Genomic DNA, 18,131 nt, shown 5'->3' with positions numbered 1-18,131 from the left:
AACTGCTGACAAATGGCTCAGGGTTTGCAACTGCTTGCTGAGACCAGAGAGAGTAGCAGAGAAAAGGAGACTTGCAAAGGTACACCCTCCTCAGAGGGGTACTGAACCCTTGCCAGCGACTGTGGGAGAGCAGGAGCTACTGGCAGCCACACAGTTCTGATTCCCTATGGCCACAGAGGGATGTACATTCCTCCCCCTGTCACTCACCCCCCAGACTCTTCCTTGCAGAGGAGCCAGGTTACATCCACAGCTTCCCTACAGTCACACACGCATTCTCCTGTTGCACCAATACGAGCACACACCCAGGCTGGGGGAAGCCAAGGTTCACATCCACCTGCTCTGACTGAAGAGGAACTTCAATCACAACCTCTAGGCTTTAAGGAGAGACTTGAATCCTGTCTAGAGTGTTCAGAGCCAAGTCTTCTGACTACAGCTTTCCTGTAGGCCCTGGTGTGAATTGCCCATTGACTCACCCCCCTCCCTCTCTGCTGCTGCATGCCTCTCATGCAGACAGGAGCATTTACTTTTCCATTTTTAAGCCCAACAAGTCACTCAAAGCAGACAACAGGAGCTTGAACAGCTGAGCTGGAAGAGACTGTCAGTCTCTGACCTTGACTGGAGATGAGTCTGGCAGCACACTTACCTTTCAAGACAGGAAATAACTGTGTCCATGTCCTTCCACGGATGCCTTATGCCTGGGGACAGAGTTGCTCAGCCTGGCAGGATTTCACTGCTCTGCATTTGCCGACTACCTTATCTCCTCGGGGAAATAAGACCCTCAACTAACTCAACCAAACTCAGTGCAGTTCCTTTGCATCTGTAACATCTCTTAATGTTTACAATATGCTATAAATTAGAGACACCTTGCTAGACCTGAGCTTAGGACAGACTTGTATCATAAAAGCAACTGTGAGCTGATGGGTACCTTAGAAGCATAAATGTTTATTTTGCACTGAAAACAAATTCAGCCTTATCAGTAGATGTACTTCACAAAGCTTTTTGGAGTACTTCACATATGCACGGAGGATGTTGCATTGTTTGACTACTGCCACTAAAAGAAGGTACTAATATACATGTAGAATATGAAAAAAGTGCCTTCCATGCTGGCTGCCAAACAAGTTTTATGTTGCAGTACAAACTTTTCCTGATACAAGCCAGATTTTGCCCCAGTACCACAATCTCTTGTTCATCAAAAAATTCCATCAACTTCCATTAGAGTTGTCAAAGATGGCATAGTCCAGGCTTTCATCACTTGCCTATGTTTAAGCACATGAGAAGTCAATGGGATGGTTTGAGGCAGTGTCTCCCTCTGTGGGGGAAGCTCTCTGTATGATTTACTAATGCTCGGGGGACACATTAGTATCGTACACATGAGAAATGAAATCCAGATCTGACCAAAATATGGGGCATTTGGCCATTTCAGTGGCTTTATTCTCATTTTCTTTACAAGCATTTTCCTGAAGTTTTCTCCATGAGCAAAGTCCATTGCAAGTTCTGAGTACAAACATATGGGGGTGAAGATATTTTACCTGTAATAAAACGTTCTGCTTATTTTTAAAGGAATGTGAAAACAGTCCTGGGAGAATCAAGTAAAATAATCAGGGCCAGCCCATACACAGATGAAAATCATTGGGAAGTGAACTACATCTGTGAGAGCGCCTTTGTCATTCCTGCTTGTCCAAACAGATCAATCAGCCCACCCTTGTGCTTGTTTTACAGTGCTACTGCTTGACAGCTTTGTTCACATGCTGCTTTTGCCTAAATCACACTAATCAGCTGGTCAGATAAAAGTTATTGCAAAAGTTGAAGAAGTAAAATACACAGCTTCTTCTCTTACCTTCCGCTGAGAAGGAAACCGATAACAACAGCCAGCAGAATGACCCCCACTGTTACAGACACAACAATTATAGGAATCTGGCTCTGGTCGCTGGATGCAGCTACTGCTGAGATGAGAAACAGAAAATGGAGATTAGGGTTAAAATGACAGTCAGCACTCATATGAGTCTTTCTAGTGAGGCTGCCAGCAAGTTTTCAAGTCTTACCAGTTCATTTATTCTTTTACGGTTTGTGTTTTCCCCCTTTTGCTGTCTGTTTCTAGTTTGGAAAGGATATGTGTGGAAAGGAAACAAAACCACATGCAACACTAAGCCAAAAACCCAACAAGATTCCATCTCATTGCTCAATTCAGAAACCAAAGCATTGCAGGATGCAGCCTTTGAGTTTGTGAACTCAAGTTTTCTCCCTGAGTTAGCTGCATTAGAAATCAGAAATAAAAGATGAAAACCCAACAGGCTCTCATTTGGATGAAAACCCCAAAGTCAGACAGAACATTTATGGAATGTTATTGTTGACAGACACAAGAAAAATCCATAAGATAAAAAGAATTACCTGCACTTCAAGAAACTATAAAAAATTATAAACTAACTCTTTGTGGCATCTCTATCACATGGCCATAAAGTGCCCTCTGTAAAACAGGAATCTGCTAAGACACATACAGTGGTTGGTCTTTTTATTGGCCAAAACTTGGGGAAGCAAAACTCTTCCAGTCTGTGCCTTGTAAGGAGCCCTCCTGCCAAAAGGCAGGAGACTAAACTGGTGATAAAGATGCCAGCAGAAAGGTCAGGAGATCTGATTGAGAACTGACTTTTGACATGGGTCAAATAAGAGCAAGTGGCCAAGCTCCTGTAGGCTGTAAAATGGAAACACTAACACCACTTGTATCTTGTTTATCTGCCCTACTTGGCAGGGGAAGGAGCCCATTTCCCCCAGGGGTTTGTATGTGGGGCTCCCCAAGCACAAACCAAAGTGTCCTCACCTTGCCCTCTTTGCTGCCAGCTTATTTAGCTGCAAGCATATAACCACCCCAGGGTACAAACCTCACATCCTCCCAGCAAAACCAGCTCCCTGGCACAGGAACCACTGCTCTGTGGGGGAAAACATCATTATAGCTCTTAACCTCGTGCCAGCCCAGGATGAAGCTCCATCCACCCCAGAGAGCAGCAGGAATTGATTGCGTACTGAAGAAGCCTTTAACTAAATGATTGAACTAAAAAAGGGTCCTTAGCACAGGATTAACGTTATGAAGGCTATAAAATAACTGAATATAGTCCCATATTAATTGTTAAAGGAAAGGAAAGACAGAAAGGTATGACATTAAACATTGATCTGCACTGGGCTTCAAGCAGCTCTTCATATGGGAGCTCTCTGGTGCTTAACCATTGGCAGGGTGGACCTGTTACAGCAGAGTAAGTGATTTCAGAAGGACTGGTCCTGACACATTAAATATTTCATGCTAACTGCTCCAATCCCCTGCCATCATCCAGAGATTTTATTAGCCTCACAAAGTTATGGGGGCTCCTTAAGATGGTGTTTTACTGCTTTCTTGAAAAAATAATTAAAAAGAAAAACATTTAAAGGAGAACATTAAGCAGTGATTGGTGTTTTTTTGCACAGCTCAAGGGATGGGGAAATGAGATAAATTCCACTCTGATCTATGGCAGATGAAAAGCCTGAACCCATAAGCCATGCTGGGGCTTGCTGCCATTCAAAGTCAGGGACACACACACACATCCCCCCTGCATTACCCCTTCTCAGTTTGGTAATATGTTCCTACTCCTGCCCAGCAGGACCAGCTAGATTGGCACACCAATCCAACCAAAACACAGCTCTTTGCAAAGTTAGTTTTTGGGGCTAGATGAGCTTGGTGGCATTTGGAAAGGATGAAGCAACAAGTGGATACACCCAGCAGCACCTTCTACTCAAATAAAAAAAAAATTCTGCTGAAAATTGAAGCCCTGGCTGCTTCTTGGTGCTTTGCAGAATTGCACAAGCAGGGCAATGTAAAAATTCCCAGAACCTGGAAAAAGAGGGAAGTCCAAAACAGCTTATGGCTTTCCTCCATTGCATTTCTAGGGCTGTTGTTGTATAATTCCTCCAAACATATTGAAGATAACTACAGAAACCTTGCGAACTGGAAACAAAACCTGTTGTTCAGTCCAAACAACTTGGAAATTGTTTTTGTTTCTCAGAACAGCCACTGAAAGGTTTTCATCTGTGCTTGAATAAAAATCATTTGCTTTGGCTCTAACAGAAAGTTCAGACACGTACTCTGATCTAGCAGTGAGATTTCGATCTGTGCTTGCTTTCAAAATCTCCAGGATGTGCAGGAAAGCAGTGGGAGTCTGGTCACACTCCTGACACTAATATTGACTTTATATAGGGCTTTGGGGAAAAAAATGCTTTTTATAAGGTTTTAAATGTCAAACAGAGCTGCATTTTGCAAGATACTGAGGCTTACATTGTATTTCAATCCTATTAAGTGTTAAAGAATCTGGTTAAGTCTGGCCTCAGCCAGAGCTTGAGCCCAACAGAAGAACAATTCCCATTCCCAAACTTGGGACAATGTAGTAGGTATTCCTCTGACTATCCCAGCAACTCCTCAATATCAGAGAAGTACGTATTCCTCTGCCTTTAAAATGTGAAAAAGACTGGGATGTGGGTATGACTAAATGACCCATAGAATTTCTAGTGTTTAAAAGTATTTCCACGTGATATCCTTCAAAAGTCCTGATTAACACAGATACTTACATGATGGGTTTGATGAAAGTGCCATTATTTTTGGACTAGGATCATAGGTAATAGATCAAATGTGCCTATATTTCATGTATTACTCATTAATAGACCAGAGCACTATTACTCAAATAACTCTAAGCTAGAAACTTTCCAACTGAGAAAAACTATACAGAATAATTTTTTGGCATAACATGATTTGGTTGCTACTTACAGAGCACAATTAATGGTTAATACAACAAGAAATACATTAAATACACTGTCCTTGCTGCATTAATGTTTGCAGTGTGATGCAATTTTCACTGTATTAGCCTAATCTCTGGCTCCACAGCTACATTTGCACATGTATAATGACTCCTTGAAAATCTATTAGGACTTCAAAGGCAGCATGCACTGAAAAGACAACTTGGCATCTTCTCCTCAAAGATGATGAATTTTAAATAAACTGGAGTAACAGTAATCAAAGTATTTATGAATTTAAATTTCCAAGGAAAACACAGCAAACAGTCCCTTTCCCACAGGAATGATCAGAGTATTTCCACCATAAAATTCCTCTTCCATGCACACAGTATAAAAATTAATAAATGACAGCTGTACAAACTAATAGAGAGAAGACATATTTTCTGGTGGACAAAATCGTACTTGACACCTTGGCAAAATTCTGTATTTGGGACAAAAAGAATTTCCCCACAGCTGTGCCTAAACACAGAAGAAAGAGCAGCTGAGCCTTCATGTGCCTCAGGAGTTCACCCTGCCACAGAATCTATTCCAGAATCTAGCCCTGGATAAGTTTCATTAAAAAAAAATTAAAGAAAATTTAAAAACCCACAAATGTAACAGGCCAAGAAGAAGTCCTGCACCTGCAGTGCACATTTTTTACGATTTCTGATTACGAGTCAACCTCTTTTTCTTGAGGCTGTGGCCTTGGCAGCCAACAGAAACAATCTTTTAACATGACAGGAACTTTCCCCCAAAAACAAAAAAGACACTAATGCTGGTTCAACCCTTCTCCTTGCAGAGAAGCAGCATTTCATGTTTTTTTCCCCCAGATGGGGAAGACAGCTAAGCATCCTCCGCAGCCTGCCTTTAAGGAGCAGCTCCCATCCCCTCTGTCCCTCCTGAGAGGAACAACTCTCTTACACCAGGCTCCTGTAAACACAGGATTTTTCTAAGCATAGAAAGTCATGAATCTCTGGAGCCTGAAGATCTCCTGCCCCACCATGAGGAAGCAAAAGGCAGATAAGCCAAGTGCAGAGTCACGACATGCCCGGCGTTTCCAAAGTCAAGGGATGAAGCAATCAAAGGAAGGGTTCTGTGCAGAGGTATCGATCCCTGACATGTTTCAGGGCAGCCTTTTGGGGACAGGGGCTGGCAGCAATGAGAAGCACTTACACACTGGGCTGGTCTCGAACTCGAAGCGGCGGCTGAAGCCCCCGTAGCCGGCGGCTGTCCGCGCCCGGATCTGGAAGACGTACGCCGAGCCGGGCTTCAATCCATCCGCCGTGATCGCCGTCTCCTTGGACTTGATGATGGTGTAGCTTGTCTCCTGGTCCTTTTCCCAACACCCCCCCGAAAACCACAAAGTTCAAACACACACAGAATGGCTCTCAGAGAAGACAGACTCTTGACAACCCCCAGAGAAACACAACAAAAGATGACTGAAGTATGCATTTTTGAGGATTTCTGCCTCAAAACTCCCTCCCTCTCTGAAGGTCTTTTCTGCAATACAAAATCTGAGACCTGATTTTCTCTTTTTGTAATCAATGATTCTGGGAGGCACACAACCAACATCTGCAGTAGAAGCAGCTTTCCCCTGCTCGGGATGAACATGGCCTGGGGCAATGGAAAGGTGTATCATACAGAGATCAATCCCAAGGCACAGGGAAGATAAAATAAGTCCCATCGCCTTAAAAAAGGATTTTGATTTACACCAAAACGGCTTCCCAGCAGTGTAAGTAGGCCTAAAAGAGAATAATATATTACACACTATACAACTTTATGCCTGCATTTCTAGAACCACGAATTAGACCTTGGGAAGAGAATAATAAACTGAAACTCCAGGAAAATACCTAATTTTTGCATGGTTCTTTTGAAGCAATGAACTTGAAGAAAAATTGCTGAAATAAATCTTCATCTACATCAGTTTCTAATGTGAAACAGTTCCAGTTCTTTGATTAAAGTTTTGTTGAAATGCTAAGTAATTACTCTTAGAATTATTTACTGTAACACATAATCTAGACAAGAGCTCATAAATTAAGGTCTACAAATTTGGAGACTGCTTTTTATTCACCATATCTTCTCAGATCCAAATTATTATGAGTTAAACCAGAGTTTTTAGTAGTTCCTTACCAAGATTTCTGGATAGCTCTTAGAATCTGAGCTAATTTTTCTTTTTTTAAAATTTAATAGCCAACTTCCCATTGACAGCAATATGCCTGGCTAAGGTGCGAGGAATTTCTTAAATGTAAGATTAAAAAATTTCTCAATTGATGCCTGTTTTGGAGAAATGTGTATGCACACACACACACACACACACACACATATAAATATAAATATATGTGCCCTTTTATTTCTTATTAAGGAGTGATCCCTCTTACAGGAATGCAATCTGAAAAAAACTCAGTTTTCTGAAACATTTAATATAAATGTTCTTGTCCTTTGGAAATGAATGTGAATTTCCCCTTATGAAGGACTGAAAACTGAAAGAATATAAATTATAGTAGCAACAAAGAAAAAGGATTAAGGGCAATATCCCCAGCCTATCTCAACTACTGGTTAAAAGCAGTAAGTGAATATTAGGTCATATCTTTGCCTGTATGTCAGCCAATTAACTTTTCAATACATTGTTGGCTTCTGCAAACACTTGGACTCTCAAGCTTTTCTATGGAAAATACAAAGCTTAACTCTCAGCTTGAAGAAAATAAATCAAGATAGCATAAACTTGGACTGGCTGGAACTATCTCTCCACAAAGGACTCACTCTTGAAGAACTATTTGCTGAAGCTATTTGAGACTAGTTCTGGACTGCAAATACAACATTTCAAATCCTCTCTCCTGCCAACTTGTTTGAAAACAAACTAAGGACAATGAAGAAATACACTTTTTTTTCATTTTAATTATTTACTTTATCTTTTTTTTTTTAGTTTCTAAAAGCTGTTCTTCCCAAGCCATTCCATGGTAAGGATTCAATGTACCCCAACAGCCATTCAAACAAGTTAATAAATAATTAGTGATGGATTATTTCCAGAAACAAAATAATTCTTGCATGTACCTTAATATTCAGCCCTATTTAAGTCACTCACATATCTATTTCACAAGCTCCCTCATCTGCAAAAATAATGTTAATTTTATTTTGATGGAGAAGATTTATGAAATTCTTTCCCCTGTTTGCATGGACTGCTTGGGCAGGTCCTTCCCACGGTCAGAGAAAGAAGATAGAAGGAGTAAGGATCTAATCCTGGTCCATGTTGAACAATTTCACCTGGATCACAGATAGACCTAATGGAATATCTTCTTTAAAACAGAAATTCAACCCCCCTTAAAAGTGAATTGTGACTCAATTTCATTATTTCCCTCTTGTTTTCATACAGAAAGCCTGGATGTTTCTGAGGAAAAAAGGACACCTTACAATTCCAGCTAAGGTAAAAAAAATGCTATTCAGTCAAATCCTGAAAACTTGATTTTTGGAAATCTAAGATTTCTAGAGATTTAAGGCCATATCACTCAAAATACAAATACCCAAAATATTTGATAAAGTGCATTTGGAACCCTTTTCATTTAAACAACATTAATTTTGCAGAAAAATAACAAGTCACCATTTGAAATGAAGACTAGGAGGGGCAAGTTTTGTGGGGAGACGGCTTCTCTTTAAACTGAGGGAAAGAGCTGGAAAACCCAGGCAAGTTTTCAAGCCAAGATGACCTTCTTCATATCAGAGCACATGCAGTCTCTCTCCAGAAGCCCCTTCTCCTCTCCTTTCACAGTGGATGGAAAATCAAGTGAGAAATTGAAATACCAAAGGCAAAATATTTTGCCTGATGTTTCTGGGAGGAGACAGATGCTCAGTCCCCATCCCCTTCTATTTTTAACAAATGAGCAGGCTCTATCTTAATGTGATAATGCTGGAGAGGAATCTGACACGCGGATTTAATGTATTTGTTCAAGAGAAGTGGCACACTAATGGAAAACAACACCCTCATTTCAAGTCTTCCTAATCATTTACTGCAAAATCAATCTGACATTGATTTATGCATAAAATCTCTCCATTCCCTTCCATGACTCAAATAATAATAACTAAAAGAAGAAAACAATAAAGAGAAGGTACTTGGGAAGCTGAGCAATCAGTTCATCACACCTTTTCAAAATATTTGATTTCGTATTCCAGGATGATGCCATTGGGTCGATCTGGCTCCTGCCAGGAAAGGGAGATGCTATTTTTAGTTATCTTCCCTTTTTTCACAGTACTGACTGGAGAAGGTGCTGCAAGACAGGAGAAAAACAGAACAGACGAAAACCACGGTTAGTAAGATGGTCTGCCTCAGCCAAAGTCAAACTCATCAGTGCATGCTCAAACACAAGGCAATTCTGAGCTACTGCAGATCAGTGGAGTCTGTTTTCACCTTGGTGGCATTTGCCCATTTTTAACAACTGGACTTGCACAGATTTGTGGTAGCATGACCACCAAGGCAAAGTAATAACATGAACTTCTAGCACAGCTTACACATCGACCCCATCTTTTCAAGCAATTTTCAAGCACATCAAACCCACACCTTCTCTTTTCAAATGTGTCAGGAGTCTATGTTATCAGAATTACATCCTGATTGTGCTTTGCTTTCTTTTGCCTGCTTTCAAGCCATATATTTTTCAGAAGACCTTAGATTACATGGGCTCCTTAACTATTTTTGGATTTTAAGTAGTTTAAGCCCAGGCATCTTTCAGCCCCTTCTTTTCAGAAGTAAGGAATATTACAACGTTTATAATTCAATTGCTCTCTATAAATATCACTGGGGTGTTGCAGGCTCACATAGTGATGCTAATTCCTTGCAAATGGCAAAAGATTTTAATGGCAATCACAGTTTGGAAGTTCTCAGTGTGCTTGGGGAAGCCACAGCATGAGAGCAGCCATACAAACCCTGCTCATTATTTTAAGATGCAGCCCTGAAAGGTTATCTGCCCTTTGCAGCACACATGAGCATCAGAAACAGGCTTGATCCTTTGTATGCAGTCTGAGGTCTGCAGAGACTTTCTAAGTTGTGGTTGCTGCCCCCCCTGCCAGCTCTCCAGCAGAAGCTGCTGTGGGCAATGCAGCCCTAACACCCCAGGTGTTTCATGCCAGTGATTGGGAAACAGCACTGAGTGAAAAGAAAAGGGGATGGGAGAAACTCATGGTCTCCCATTTGCAGGGCCAAGAGCAGCTTCTCCAGGGACAAAAACAGGCCATGCCTGGATGAGGGATTTTAACTCGCCCTTCTGCAAGGATGACAGGGGGCCTGAGGAGACACATGCCAAAGACTTTTGTGGCCATATGGGGAATGGCATGGAAAGAGCAACAACCACATTTCATCTTCCAAAATGTATTTGGAACTATAGAAAACAATTTCTTCAATATGCAGGACTAGCTAATTATCTTAACACTATAAAAAACCCCAACCCATTAAGTAGAATAAAGACAACAAATACAATAATTTCTCCAGGTCTGATTTTAAGCCAAAAAGTAAGGGAAGAGCTCCAGACAATTGTTCTTGGACTGAAGGCTAGCATCAAGACTTCTCTGTTATAGCAAATTGCCACATCTCAGTCTTGCATCAGCCCTAGCTTTTTACACTCCTGTTCTACTACTCCCCCCACTTGGCTCTTGAAGGATTCTGAAAGGTGTTGGCTATTTCCATACTGTTTTCTGCCGGAGAGCTGGCATCAAGCTGTACAGACCCTGTTTGCTTTTTAACTGTGCATCCACCACTGTGCTCACAACTGCTCCACTGAGCGAGTAAAATCCACCTTGATCTGAACCACGACCACAATGTTTATGCAGGGCCTGCACGGTGATCACCAACTATTTTTCAACTGCGAAAGTCACCTTACCCCTCCCTGACTGATGTCCTCTACAAGTTTTTGGGCTATGTGAGGGCAAATAACAACCTAAACACAAACTGCTAATCTGGTAAAGGAATTTCTGTTACTCAGCCCAGGTGCCTAAATAGGCTCTGTGTGTTCACGTGCACAGCAAACTGAGTTGTGCATCTGAGATACAAGATCTGTGAACACATGTACAGTCAGATATATTAGCTCAGAGAAGATAGAGGGAGTAGGGAGCTCCATCAAAATAGAATGAAGCGCCTTCTAATGCAAGGCTACATAATTTTCAGGGCCATTGGATAACAAGCCTTGCTGTGTGGCGATGGTGCCAAGTAAAAGGAGATTGTACAATCCTCGTTAAACAGATGATACTGCTCACTTATCATGAGCCACTCAGATGCTACCATATACAGGGAGGAGCCACCAAAATAATCAAAAAAGGGACCTATGCCCTCTGGGACTGATCTCCAATGTCTCCAAATCCCTGCAATGCCTCTCCCATGTTTACAGAGCTGGCAGCAGAGGTCTGGCAGGTTAGAGAACATCAATACTGAGCATTAAACCATTTTAACCTCCTATTAGCAAAAGTAAACTTGAGAAGAGCAGTGAGGGGAGACCTCAGTTCTCCCTGCTACTGAATGCCTCTCAGGAAGGTGAAAATCATGCAATTCCCAGTATCAAAATCACCTGATCAAACAGTGGATTTTTCATCCACTTTATTGAGGTTTCCGGAAGTGTTTATAGGACTGAGGCTCACAGGTGCTTTACAGCCAAGAAAACAATGCTAGCGCTCCCAAATGCTGCTGCAAAACCTTTCCCTAGGAGGTTCAGGGCAGTTTAGCTCTCCTTTACGTGCACCTGCATAGTACAAGACAAAATGCACCCCCAGCCAACCCAAACACACCCATCAAACTTCCTACTCCCCTAAATCAGAGCATTCCCTTTAAAAAGTATGTGCAAAAAGCTTGGCTAGTGAGCAGCTACATGGACTTAAATCTCTGGGTGTGCAAGTCTCTAAAATGCTCAATTGTGGCTCACAGAATGCTCTGCTCTACCAGGAAATGGATGGAAGATAAGAAAATGAGTAACCCGACTCTCCAAGTAAATTAGAAGAGGAGTAACCGTATCCTTTTTGAATCTCCTTCAAAAGAAGTGTTAAAGTGTAACCGTGAGATAAAGTCCAATTAAGTAAATTCAATAAATCCCAGCGGTGCTGGCGTGATACAGCAACCACTCTGCATCCTCAATGCACAGAGATTACGATGCTCTGAAGTGAAGGAAGGAAGGTACAAGTATTTTAGAGTTTTCTTTGTCAAACAAAATGTAATTCAATCCAGGCAAGTGGACAAAGTCTGCAATCATTCCATCTTAAAAGCCTGCAACTGGATACTGTGCTATATGATCTCAGAAAAATAAAAGGATTACTTAAGACTTGCTTTTCAAAGGTCACTGCTTCTGCAAGGGCAGCATCCTCTTTGTAGAAAGAAGTCAAACCACAGAGCCCTTCCATTTGGAGTGCAACATGCAAAAAAATAAATTCACATAAGAGTCAAGATATATAAAGCTGTAATATCCCGACTTTCTTATGTAAGCAGACAGAAGTCTTGTTCAAATCCCTGCCTTGACACAACAAAAGGTGGGTGTACATTGTGAATTGTTCATGTTCTGTGCCTATGCATTAATTTTTCAGCCACACAGTCAAGATCAAAGAGGGATACTACATCATTTATGTTTATGTTTGCCATTTATGAAAACAGCCATGCATGTGATAAAAGCAAACAGAAGATGTAACAAGGTGTGAAATTGCCAATGTACATTTTTGCTTTCCTGAGACCAAAAATTAATCAGGAAGCAAAGAAAAGCATAGAAAACTGATTCTTCCTTTTTTGTGTGTGTGTGTTCTGTTTCTAACATTTCTTAAGAAGAGTAAGGGGACATACCAAATAAACAAATAAAAGTTTCTGCAGAAGACACACCATTAGTCACATCTGAATAACTACAGGAAATTATTTCACGAGGAACAGACTTTTTAGGACATTTGTTCCCCTGCACCCTTTGATAATGACATTAGCACTGAATTAGCCATCTAGGCACAAAAGGCCATATTTACAACATACTGTGCTGTGTCCCACTAATAACTGACATACAGTAATGCTTAGTAGAATAAAATGCTAATTATAGTTGAAGAGAAACCAATGTTATCAGGTGAACAACCACTGTACCAAGACAAAACAAATAATCCAGTTTCTACTTTTTATGGTCTATCTAATGCTCTCTGCAGGCCAATTACTTTTGCCTTGGTATTTTTCACTCTGGCAGAAACAACAGCTAATGGCTCCCCACCTTACTCAGTCCCAAAGCCATAACCTTTATCTGTTATTACATAACCAAACAAAATGTTATAATTAATGCACTTAATAAAACCAGGTAAAATTGAAGAAAAGAAACCTGTATTAGAAGAGTAGTCACAAGACAAGTAACTCTGGTTACACTTCAAAAGCCTCGTAAATTGTAATTTTTCACTCAGTTTCTAATTTCTTTCTCAGGCCTTTGGTGACTTCAGCATTTGAAGCAAGACTTGTCTTATTCACCAAGTCACACTAAAGGCATTGCAAAAATTGCAGGTGGCTTCAAGCAGTAGGTTAATTTAAAAAATATAGATATGTTAGGTTAATTTAAAAAATATAGATATGTTAGTTAAAAGAGAAACACTGAAAGGAGAAGGAAGAAAAATGCTTTCACTGTATTATCTCTTCATTTCTACATAGGAACTTTTAGGGCAACACCCAGTGGCTCTCTTAAGGGCACTTTTACTGTGAACATTACACCTGGGTCAGAACTTAGGATTTAAGTTATAACTTGTCTTTCATGCTGCAATTTTTCATATCCCAAAGTGCACTCAAGTTTGTCTGATGATGGATTTCAAAACTCTTTGTCCCTTGAGAACAAAGAGTTGCAAACCATGCCTGGCTAGTTAGGCAAACAGGCTGGGCCCCAAGTTTGCAGGTGTTTGCAAGTGTTTTTGAAAACTGAGTCCAGGCAATGAAAGGTCCTTGTACTAAGTAGCATTAAATGCTATTTATATTCTATCTGAGATCTTTTGTAGGACTTCAATCCTGCACAGACCCTAAATAAAGCAAAGAGGTAAATTTTAGCCCCAGGATTAGATTAAATCCAAACACCTTGCCAAGTAGGAGCCAAACCCTAAAACATCGTTCATATATGGAGATCATTTTCTTTTGAATGATTCTTCAAAGCATTTCTTGTGTAGATGGGGACTTCATGTTGGTCCTTTTCACACACCAAATATCAAAATGAGAACGCAATCTTCAAACTGCTTTGGCAATGATGTATAATATTTCTTCACAACATCTACGTTCCAAGATGAGCCCCTGAGGTGCCAGGTCTTAGATCTCTTTGCAGTCTGAATTGACATTTTGAATGCCTCTGAAACCTGAAGTGCCCTGACCTGCACCTTGAAACAAAACAGGTCAAACAAGAGAGAGGAACCCAAATGAAGCACTCCATGGCGCTGACAGAAGGCAGGGCCCCATTTCTGTAAAACGAATCCATGACCAACCCAAGCAACCAGATCGGTCTCATTTGAAAAGGGGTGATCTTGCAGGTGGCTCCCATCCTGGTTCCTCTAAGATTCAACACAGCTCCTTAAGCTCGACACCAGGACATGACTTGACACCCAAGCTGGTCATGGCCAAGGCGGTCCCAAGACCTTGCTGCCTCCCAGCTGGACAGAAGGTTGAGTTCATGAAAAGTGAAACCCCATCTGGTGCCTAGTTGTGTTGAAGAGCCTGTTCTCTCTTTGACAAAGCTTTTCTCAGAGAACTTCTCTCTAGGCTTCTAATCCTTGGACCTAAGACACCAGAAAAATCCCTTTGCTAAAGGCAAAGAGAGCAGTGGGGATGCTGTGGTTTTCCGGATGCTATGAACCAATGCCTTAAATTACTAGCATTCCTTTCAAATGCTAGTAATTTGAAAACACTTTCAATTCATACTCACATTAGAGAAATAACAGAAGTAATCTGCATGCAATTTGCATTAGCACAGGGGTGATGGCTCATCTCACTTCTGATCTCTGTTAACAGCTCAGGAGATCTGTGTGGCTATGCATCAATGTGGTCTAAGGCCTCAAGACCTACTGTGCCCCAAAACGCAGTATTCTTGCAGTAACTGAAGTGTGTTTAGGGGAAGGAGAGGTGTGTGCACACTAAATTCAATAATTCAAGGCTTTCTTTTCTCTGAGTGTTTCCTAAAGGAGCTTGCAAGAGAATCAGCAAAAAGAAAAAACAGAGGAAACCACAGCAACAAGCTAACGTCAACTGACCCACCCATAAGGACCTACTGCTTCTTATGGTAAATCTTGAGATGAGCACTTGATATTTTGCTACTCCTGTAAAATGGTTTTAAAAGAACAAATAGCAACAAGTGACTTGCTGTATGTGAAAAATCACTACTGAAATCCTTCCTGCAATAATATGTTATAAAAATGTGTCTGCAAAATATTCTTTGTTATTAAGACCAAGTACTGATTATTGACACATAAATGATGAAAACAAATCCATAGTTTTAAATGTCTGAATGCAGTCTTTTAATCAAAATATGTTGTTAATTGTGAGACAGCAGGACTCAACACATATTCCTTGAAGGACAGTGGATGCAACTAGTGAAAGCTTTGCCATTCACAAAGTATTTTACTGTTAGAGAATATTTCTAAGACTCACCTACCTAAGTGCCTACTTTTGTGGAAGCAACCCAGGAAAGCGTAGCAACAGCTCACCTCTGGCACTCCTCTCTCTTGCTGACTACATGAGAGTTTCCAAAATTCACCGCTTACACAAAAAAACCCCAAATAATTTCTACAAAATCTACCATAAGGAAGTTACTTTTTTTCAGGGCTATCATATATTAACACTGCAACAGGATTACAAACAAAGCCCAAAGACACCACAAAATCTAGGCGCTAAACTACAGAGCCTTTGGGGTAAGACTGCCTTGTTATTCCTCATGTGCACACCACCCCATATAGAACAGAGCCAGAATAGTTAATGATACCTATCATATATCACTGCCATCTCAAAGAAACACATAACCTTTGGCAAAGCTCTTAAAAGCACACGGTTTCAAAAAATAAATTGGATTCTTGCCATTTGCCTTCTGTTTACAGAGTTGCACGGACACGCTCTCGGCTCCTGCCAATCATGAATGGGAGATGTGAACTCTTGAAGAACGGAAGCTGCCTGCAGATCCACAAAACTGGCAGGCACGAGGCCTGAGGAAAACATGACCAGATATCACAAGAGAAAACTGTGTAATATTGAGCCCACTCATCTCAAAGGAGAGGAAGTATTTCCTCCAGCTTGTTCATCAACAAACACATTCAAGTCCTTAGCAGGAATATTGGTACACAACAGTTTTAAGGAATTTTAAGGACTCTGTATAATGAAGGCTACAAAGAGCACCATGATCTGTAACAACAATCAAGGTAATTTTTTTCTCTTGAAACCTGGAGGCTTGCAAACACTCACCTGTATTTTGCAGGATGCAAAGTCCCTTTCATACAGGTACAGGATTTTTAGAAAAAATAATTCAAAAAATTGGCCTGACAAGACTGGCCCTGACCATAGCTCATTGTTTGAGAAACTTTTTTTCAATTGTCAGGCCTAACATACATTCATTTGTATTTACAGCAGCATCAGCCCTGTGTCCTGCAGAGCCAGCTCCTATTAAGCTGCAATTCACTGTGATCCTCAGAAGGCAGAGGGAGACATTAGGGCATCACAGGTTGCCTGGGCTCAGGAAAAAAAGGCATCCCTGATATCCCTAGCAGGTACTTGCACTCAAGGCCAATGTGTATCTGAGACAAATATTTGTTGGAGCGGGGAAAAGAGCATGAAGAAATATCTTCCTATAGGGTGCAGATCCACAGGAAATTCCAATACTTGATTTTGTTTTTCTAGCGCCTCTGGAAATCAAGATAGTAAGGTTTTCTGAAAGCTGGAGAACAGACTGTGGTTAAGACCAGAGCCAGATTTCTTCACACCACAGAAAAGCTGTAATTTCCCTATATTCCATTAGTGGTTTAGTTGTGAAGCCTAAGAATAAATACTATTGACTTACAAGACTCTCATAAATTCACTCCTAGCAAGGTGATAAGGACTCCCGCTCTGATCCATCAAAGCATTTTTGGAAAATGCTTAATTTTAAGTGCATGAGCGCTACCACTACTGTCAGCATTTTGCTGGATCCTAGCCACAGGGCTCAGCATTTTGCCATAGAATTCTCATTATTGAGTACATTTATCAGACTAGCTTCCACCACACTAACCAAGGAGTGCCTTCCCTATCTTTAGTACCCTCATATCTGATTTGCATTTAAGGAAAAACTTCCTTTTAAAAACCACATGCCATTAAGAGCAAAACAAAGCCAAACCACAGCTACTGAATTAAATGTAAAATGTGCAGGTTCCTGCTCTCTACCATCTCACCTTCTTAATTCCTAAATTGGCTCCTTCCTTTGTACAAGACTTGCTGCGTCCTTTTTCTAGCTGTTACCAAACTCTAAACCCAGCAAATTCATAAACCATTTTTAAATTGTGTGGGAAATTTCCGTCTCTGCCAAGGCTGCCACTCTGTATGATACAGCAATCAGTCTTGCTGATGAATTCTAACATTAAAGCCAAATTACTGAACACTCTAGTGAAATTAGGGGCAGCCAAATTAATTCCTTATGTTTCCACTTGAAGAACAGCTACTGAAGAGGTGCATCAGGTCAGAGTGAAGAATAGCCAAAGTGCTTAACTCCCACTGTAGCTTGTTTTTGACTTCCTGTGGTGTTTGGTCCCTCTGAATACCACCACTGTTCATATCTCACCTCTCATTCAGAAATGGGAGAACAGCATGAGCCTACCACTTGTCACAGGACCCTGAGCTGGTCATAGCTTTGCAGAACCACAATCCAGACCTCTTCCATAAGTGATTTCCCCAATGAAGACTGGAAGGCTTGAAATATAATTCTTAAAAACAAATTAAAATATATCAAACAGGTAATAATAGACCACACCCCTAAATCAGTAAAATCTCAAAATTTATAGGGCTGAAATGGAAAGGTTTATGTACCTGTGATTATATAAAACCTTTGGTTTGAGACTGACAGTGGCTTTTCTGGATCAGAGCAAATGCTGCCTAGGCTTCTACCGTTTCTAAGGGAAATGGCAGACAAATAAAAAAATCTAACAGATCTCACTGTTGCTGCCAGCTGGGACATCCTACCCAGTCTTTTGGCACTTAAGTGCAATCATGGGCAGTGTTAGTCCTAAAATCTCAGGTTCCAAACATTGAGATGAAGCTAACTACCCAAGTCAGCACAAATCCAAGTTTTACTACAGGTGCTTGGGAAAACACCTCTTCATACTATCAAGTGAAATTTGTGTACCTTCAGCTTCGTAAAGCTTTTCCTTCACACCCCTGCAGT

General features: G+C 40.9%; 1 protein-coding gene across 7 annotated transcripts in view; it reads right to left on the bottom strand.

The window, feature by feature from the left end:
• Positions 1 to 18,131, bottom strand: part of EPHA5 (EPH receptor A5) — a 192,867-nt gene that overhangs the window by 42,463 nt on the left and 132,273 nt on the right. For 4 of the 7 annotated variants that reach the window (XM_054295779.1, XM_054295781.1, XM_054295778.1 and 1 more), the window contains 3 exons: positions 8,923 to 9,047; positions 5,962 to 6,121; positions 1,838 to 1,943 (listed from right to left, as the gene is read on the bottom strand). In XM_054295779.1, the coding sequence (XP_054151754.1) occupies positions 1,838 to 1,943; positions 5,962 to 6,121; positions 8,923 to 9,047 (391 nt within the window). The remainder of the gene's footprint in view (positions 1 to 1,837; positions 1,944 to 5,961; positions 6,122 to 8,922; positions 9,048 to 18,131) is intronic. The other 3 variants (XM_054295780.1, XM_054295782.1, XM_054295776.1) reach the window with 1 other exon arrangement.

This window comes from Melozone crissalis, unplaced genomic scaffold (assembly GCF_028551555.1).
Source record: "Melozone crissalis strain CALT ecotype California unplaced genomic scaffold, PUWL_Pcris_2 ptg000006l_1, whole genome shotgun sequence".
Lineage (NCBI taxonomy): Eukaryota > Metazoa > Chordata > Aves > Passeriformes > Passerellidae > Melozone > Melozone crissalis.
The sequence above is the reverse complement of the archived record's forward strand: the minus strand, read 5'-3'. Positions and strand labels throughout refer to the sequence as shown.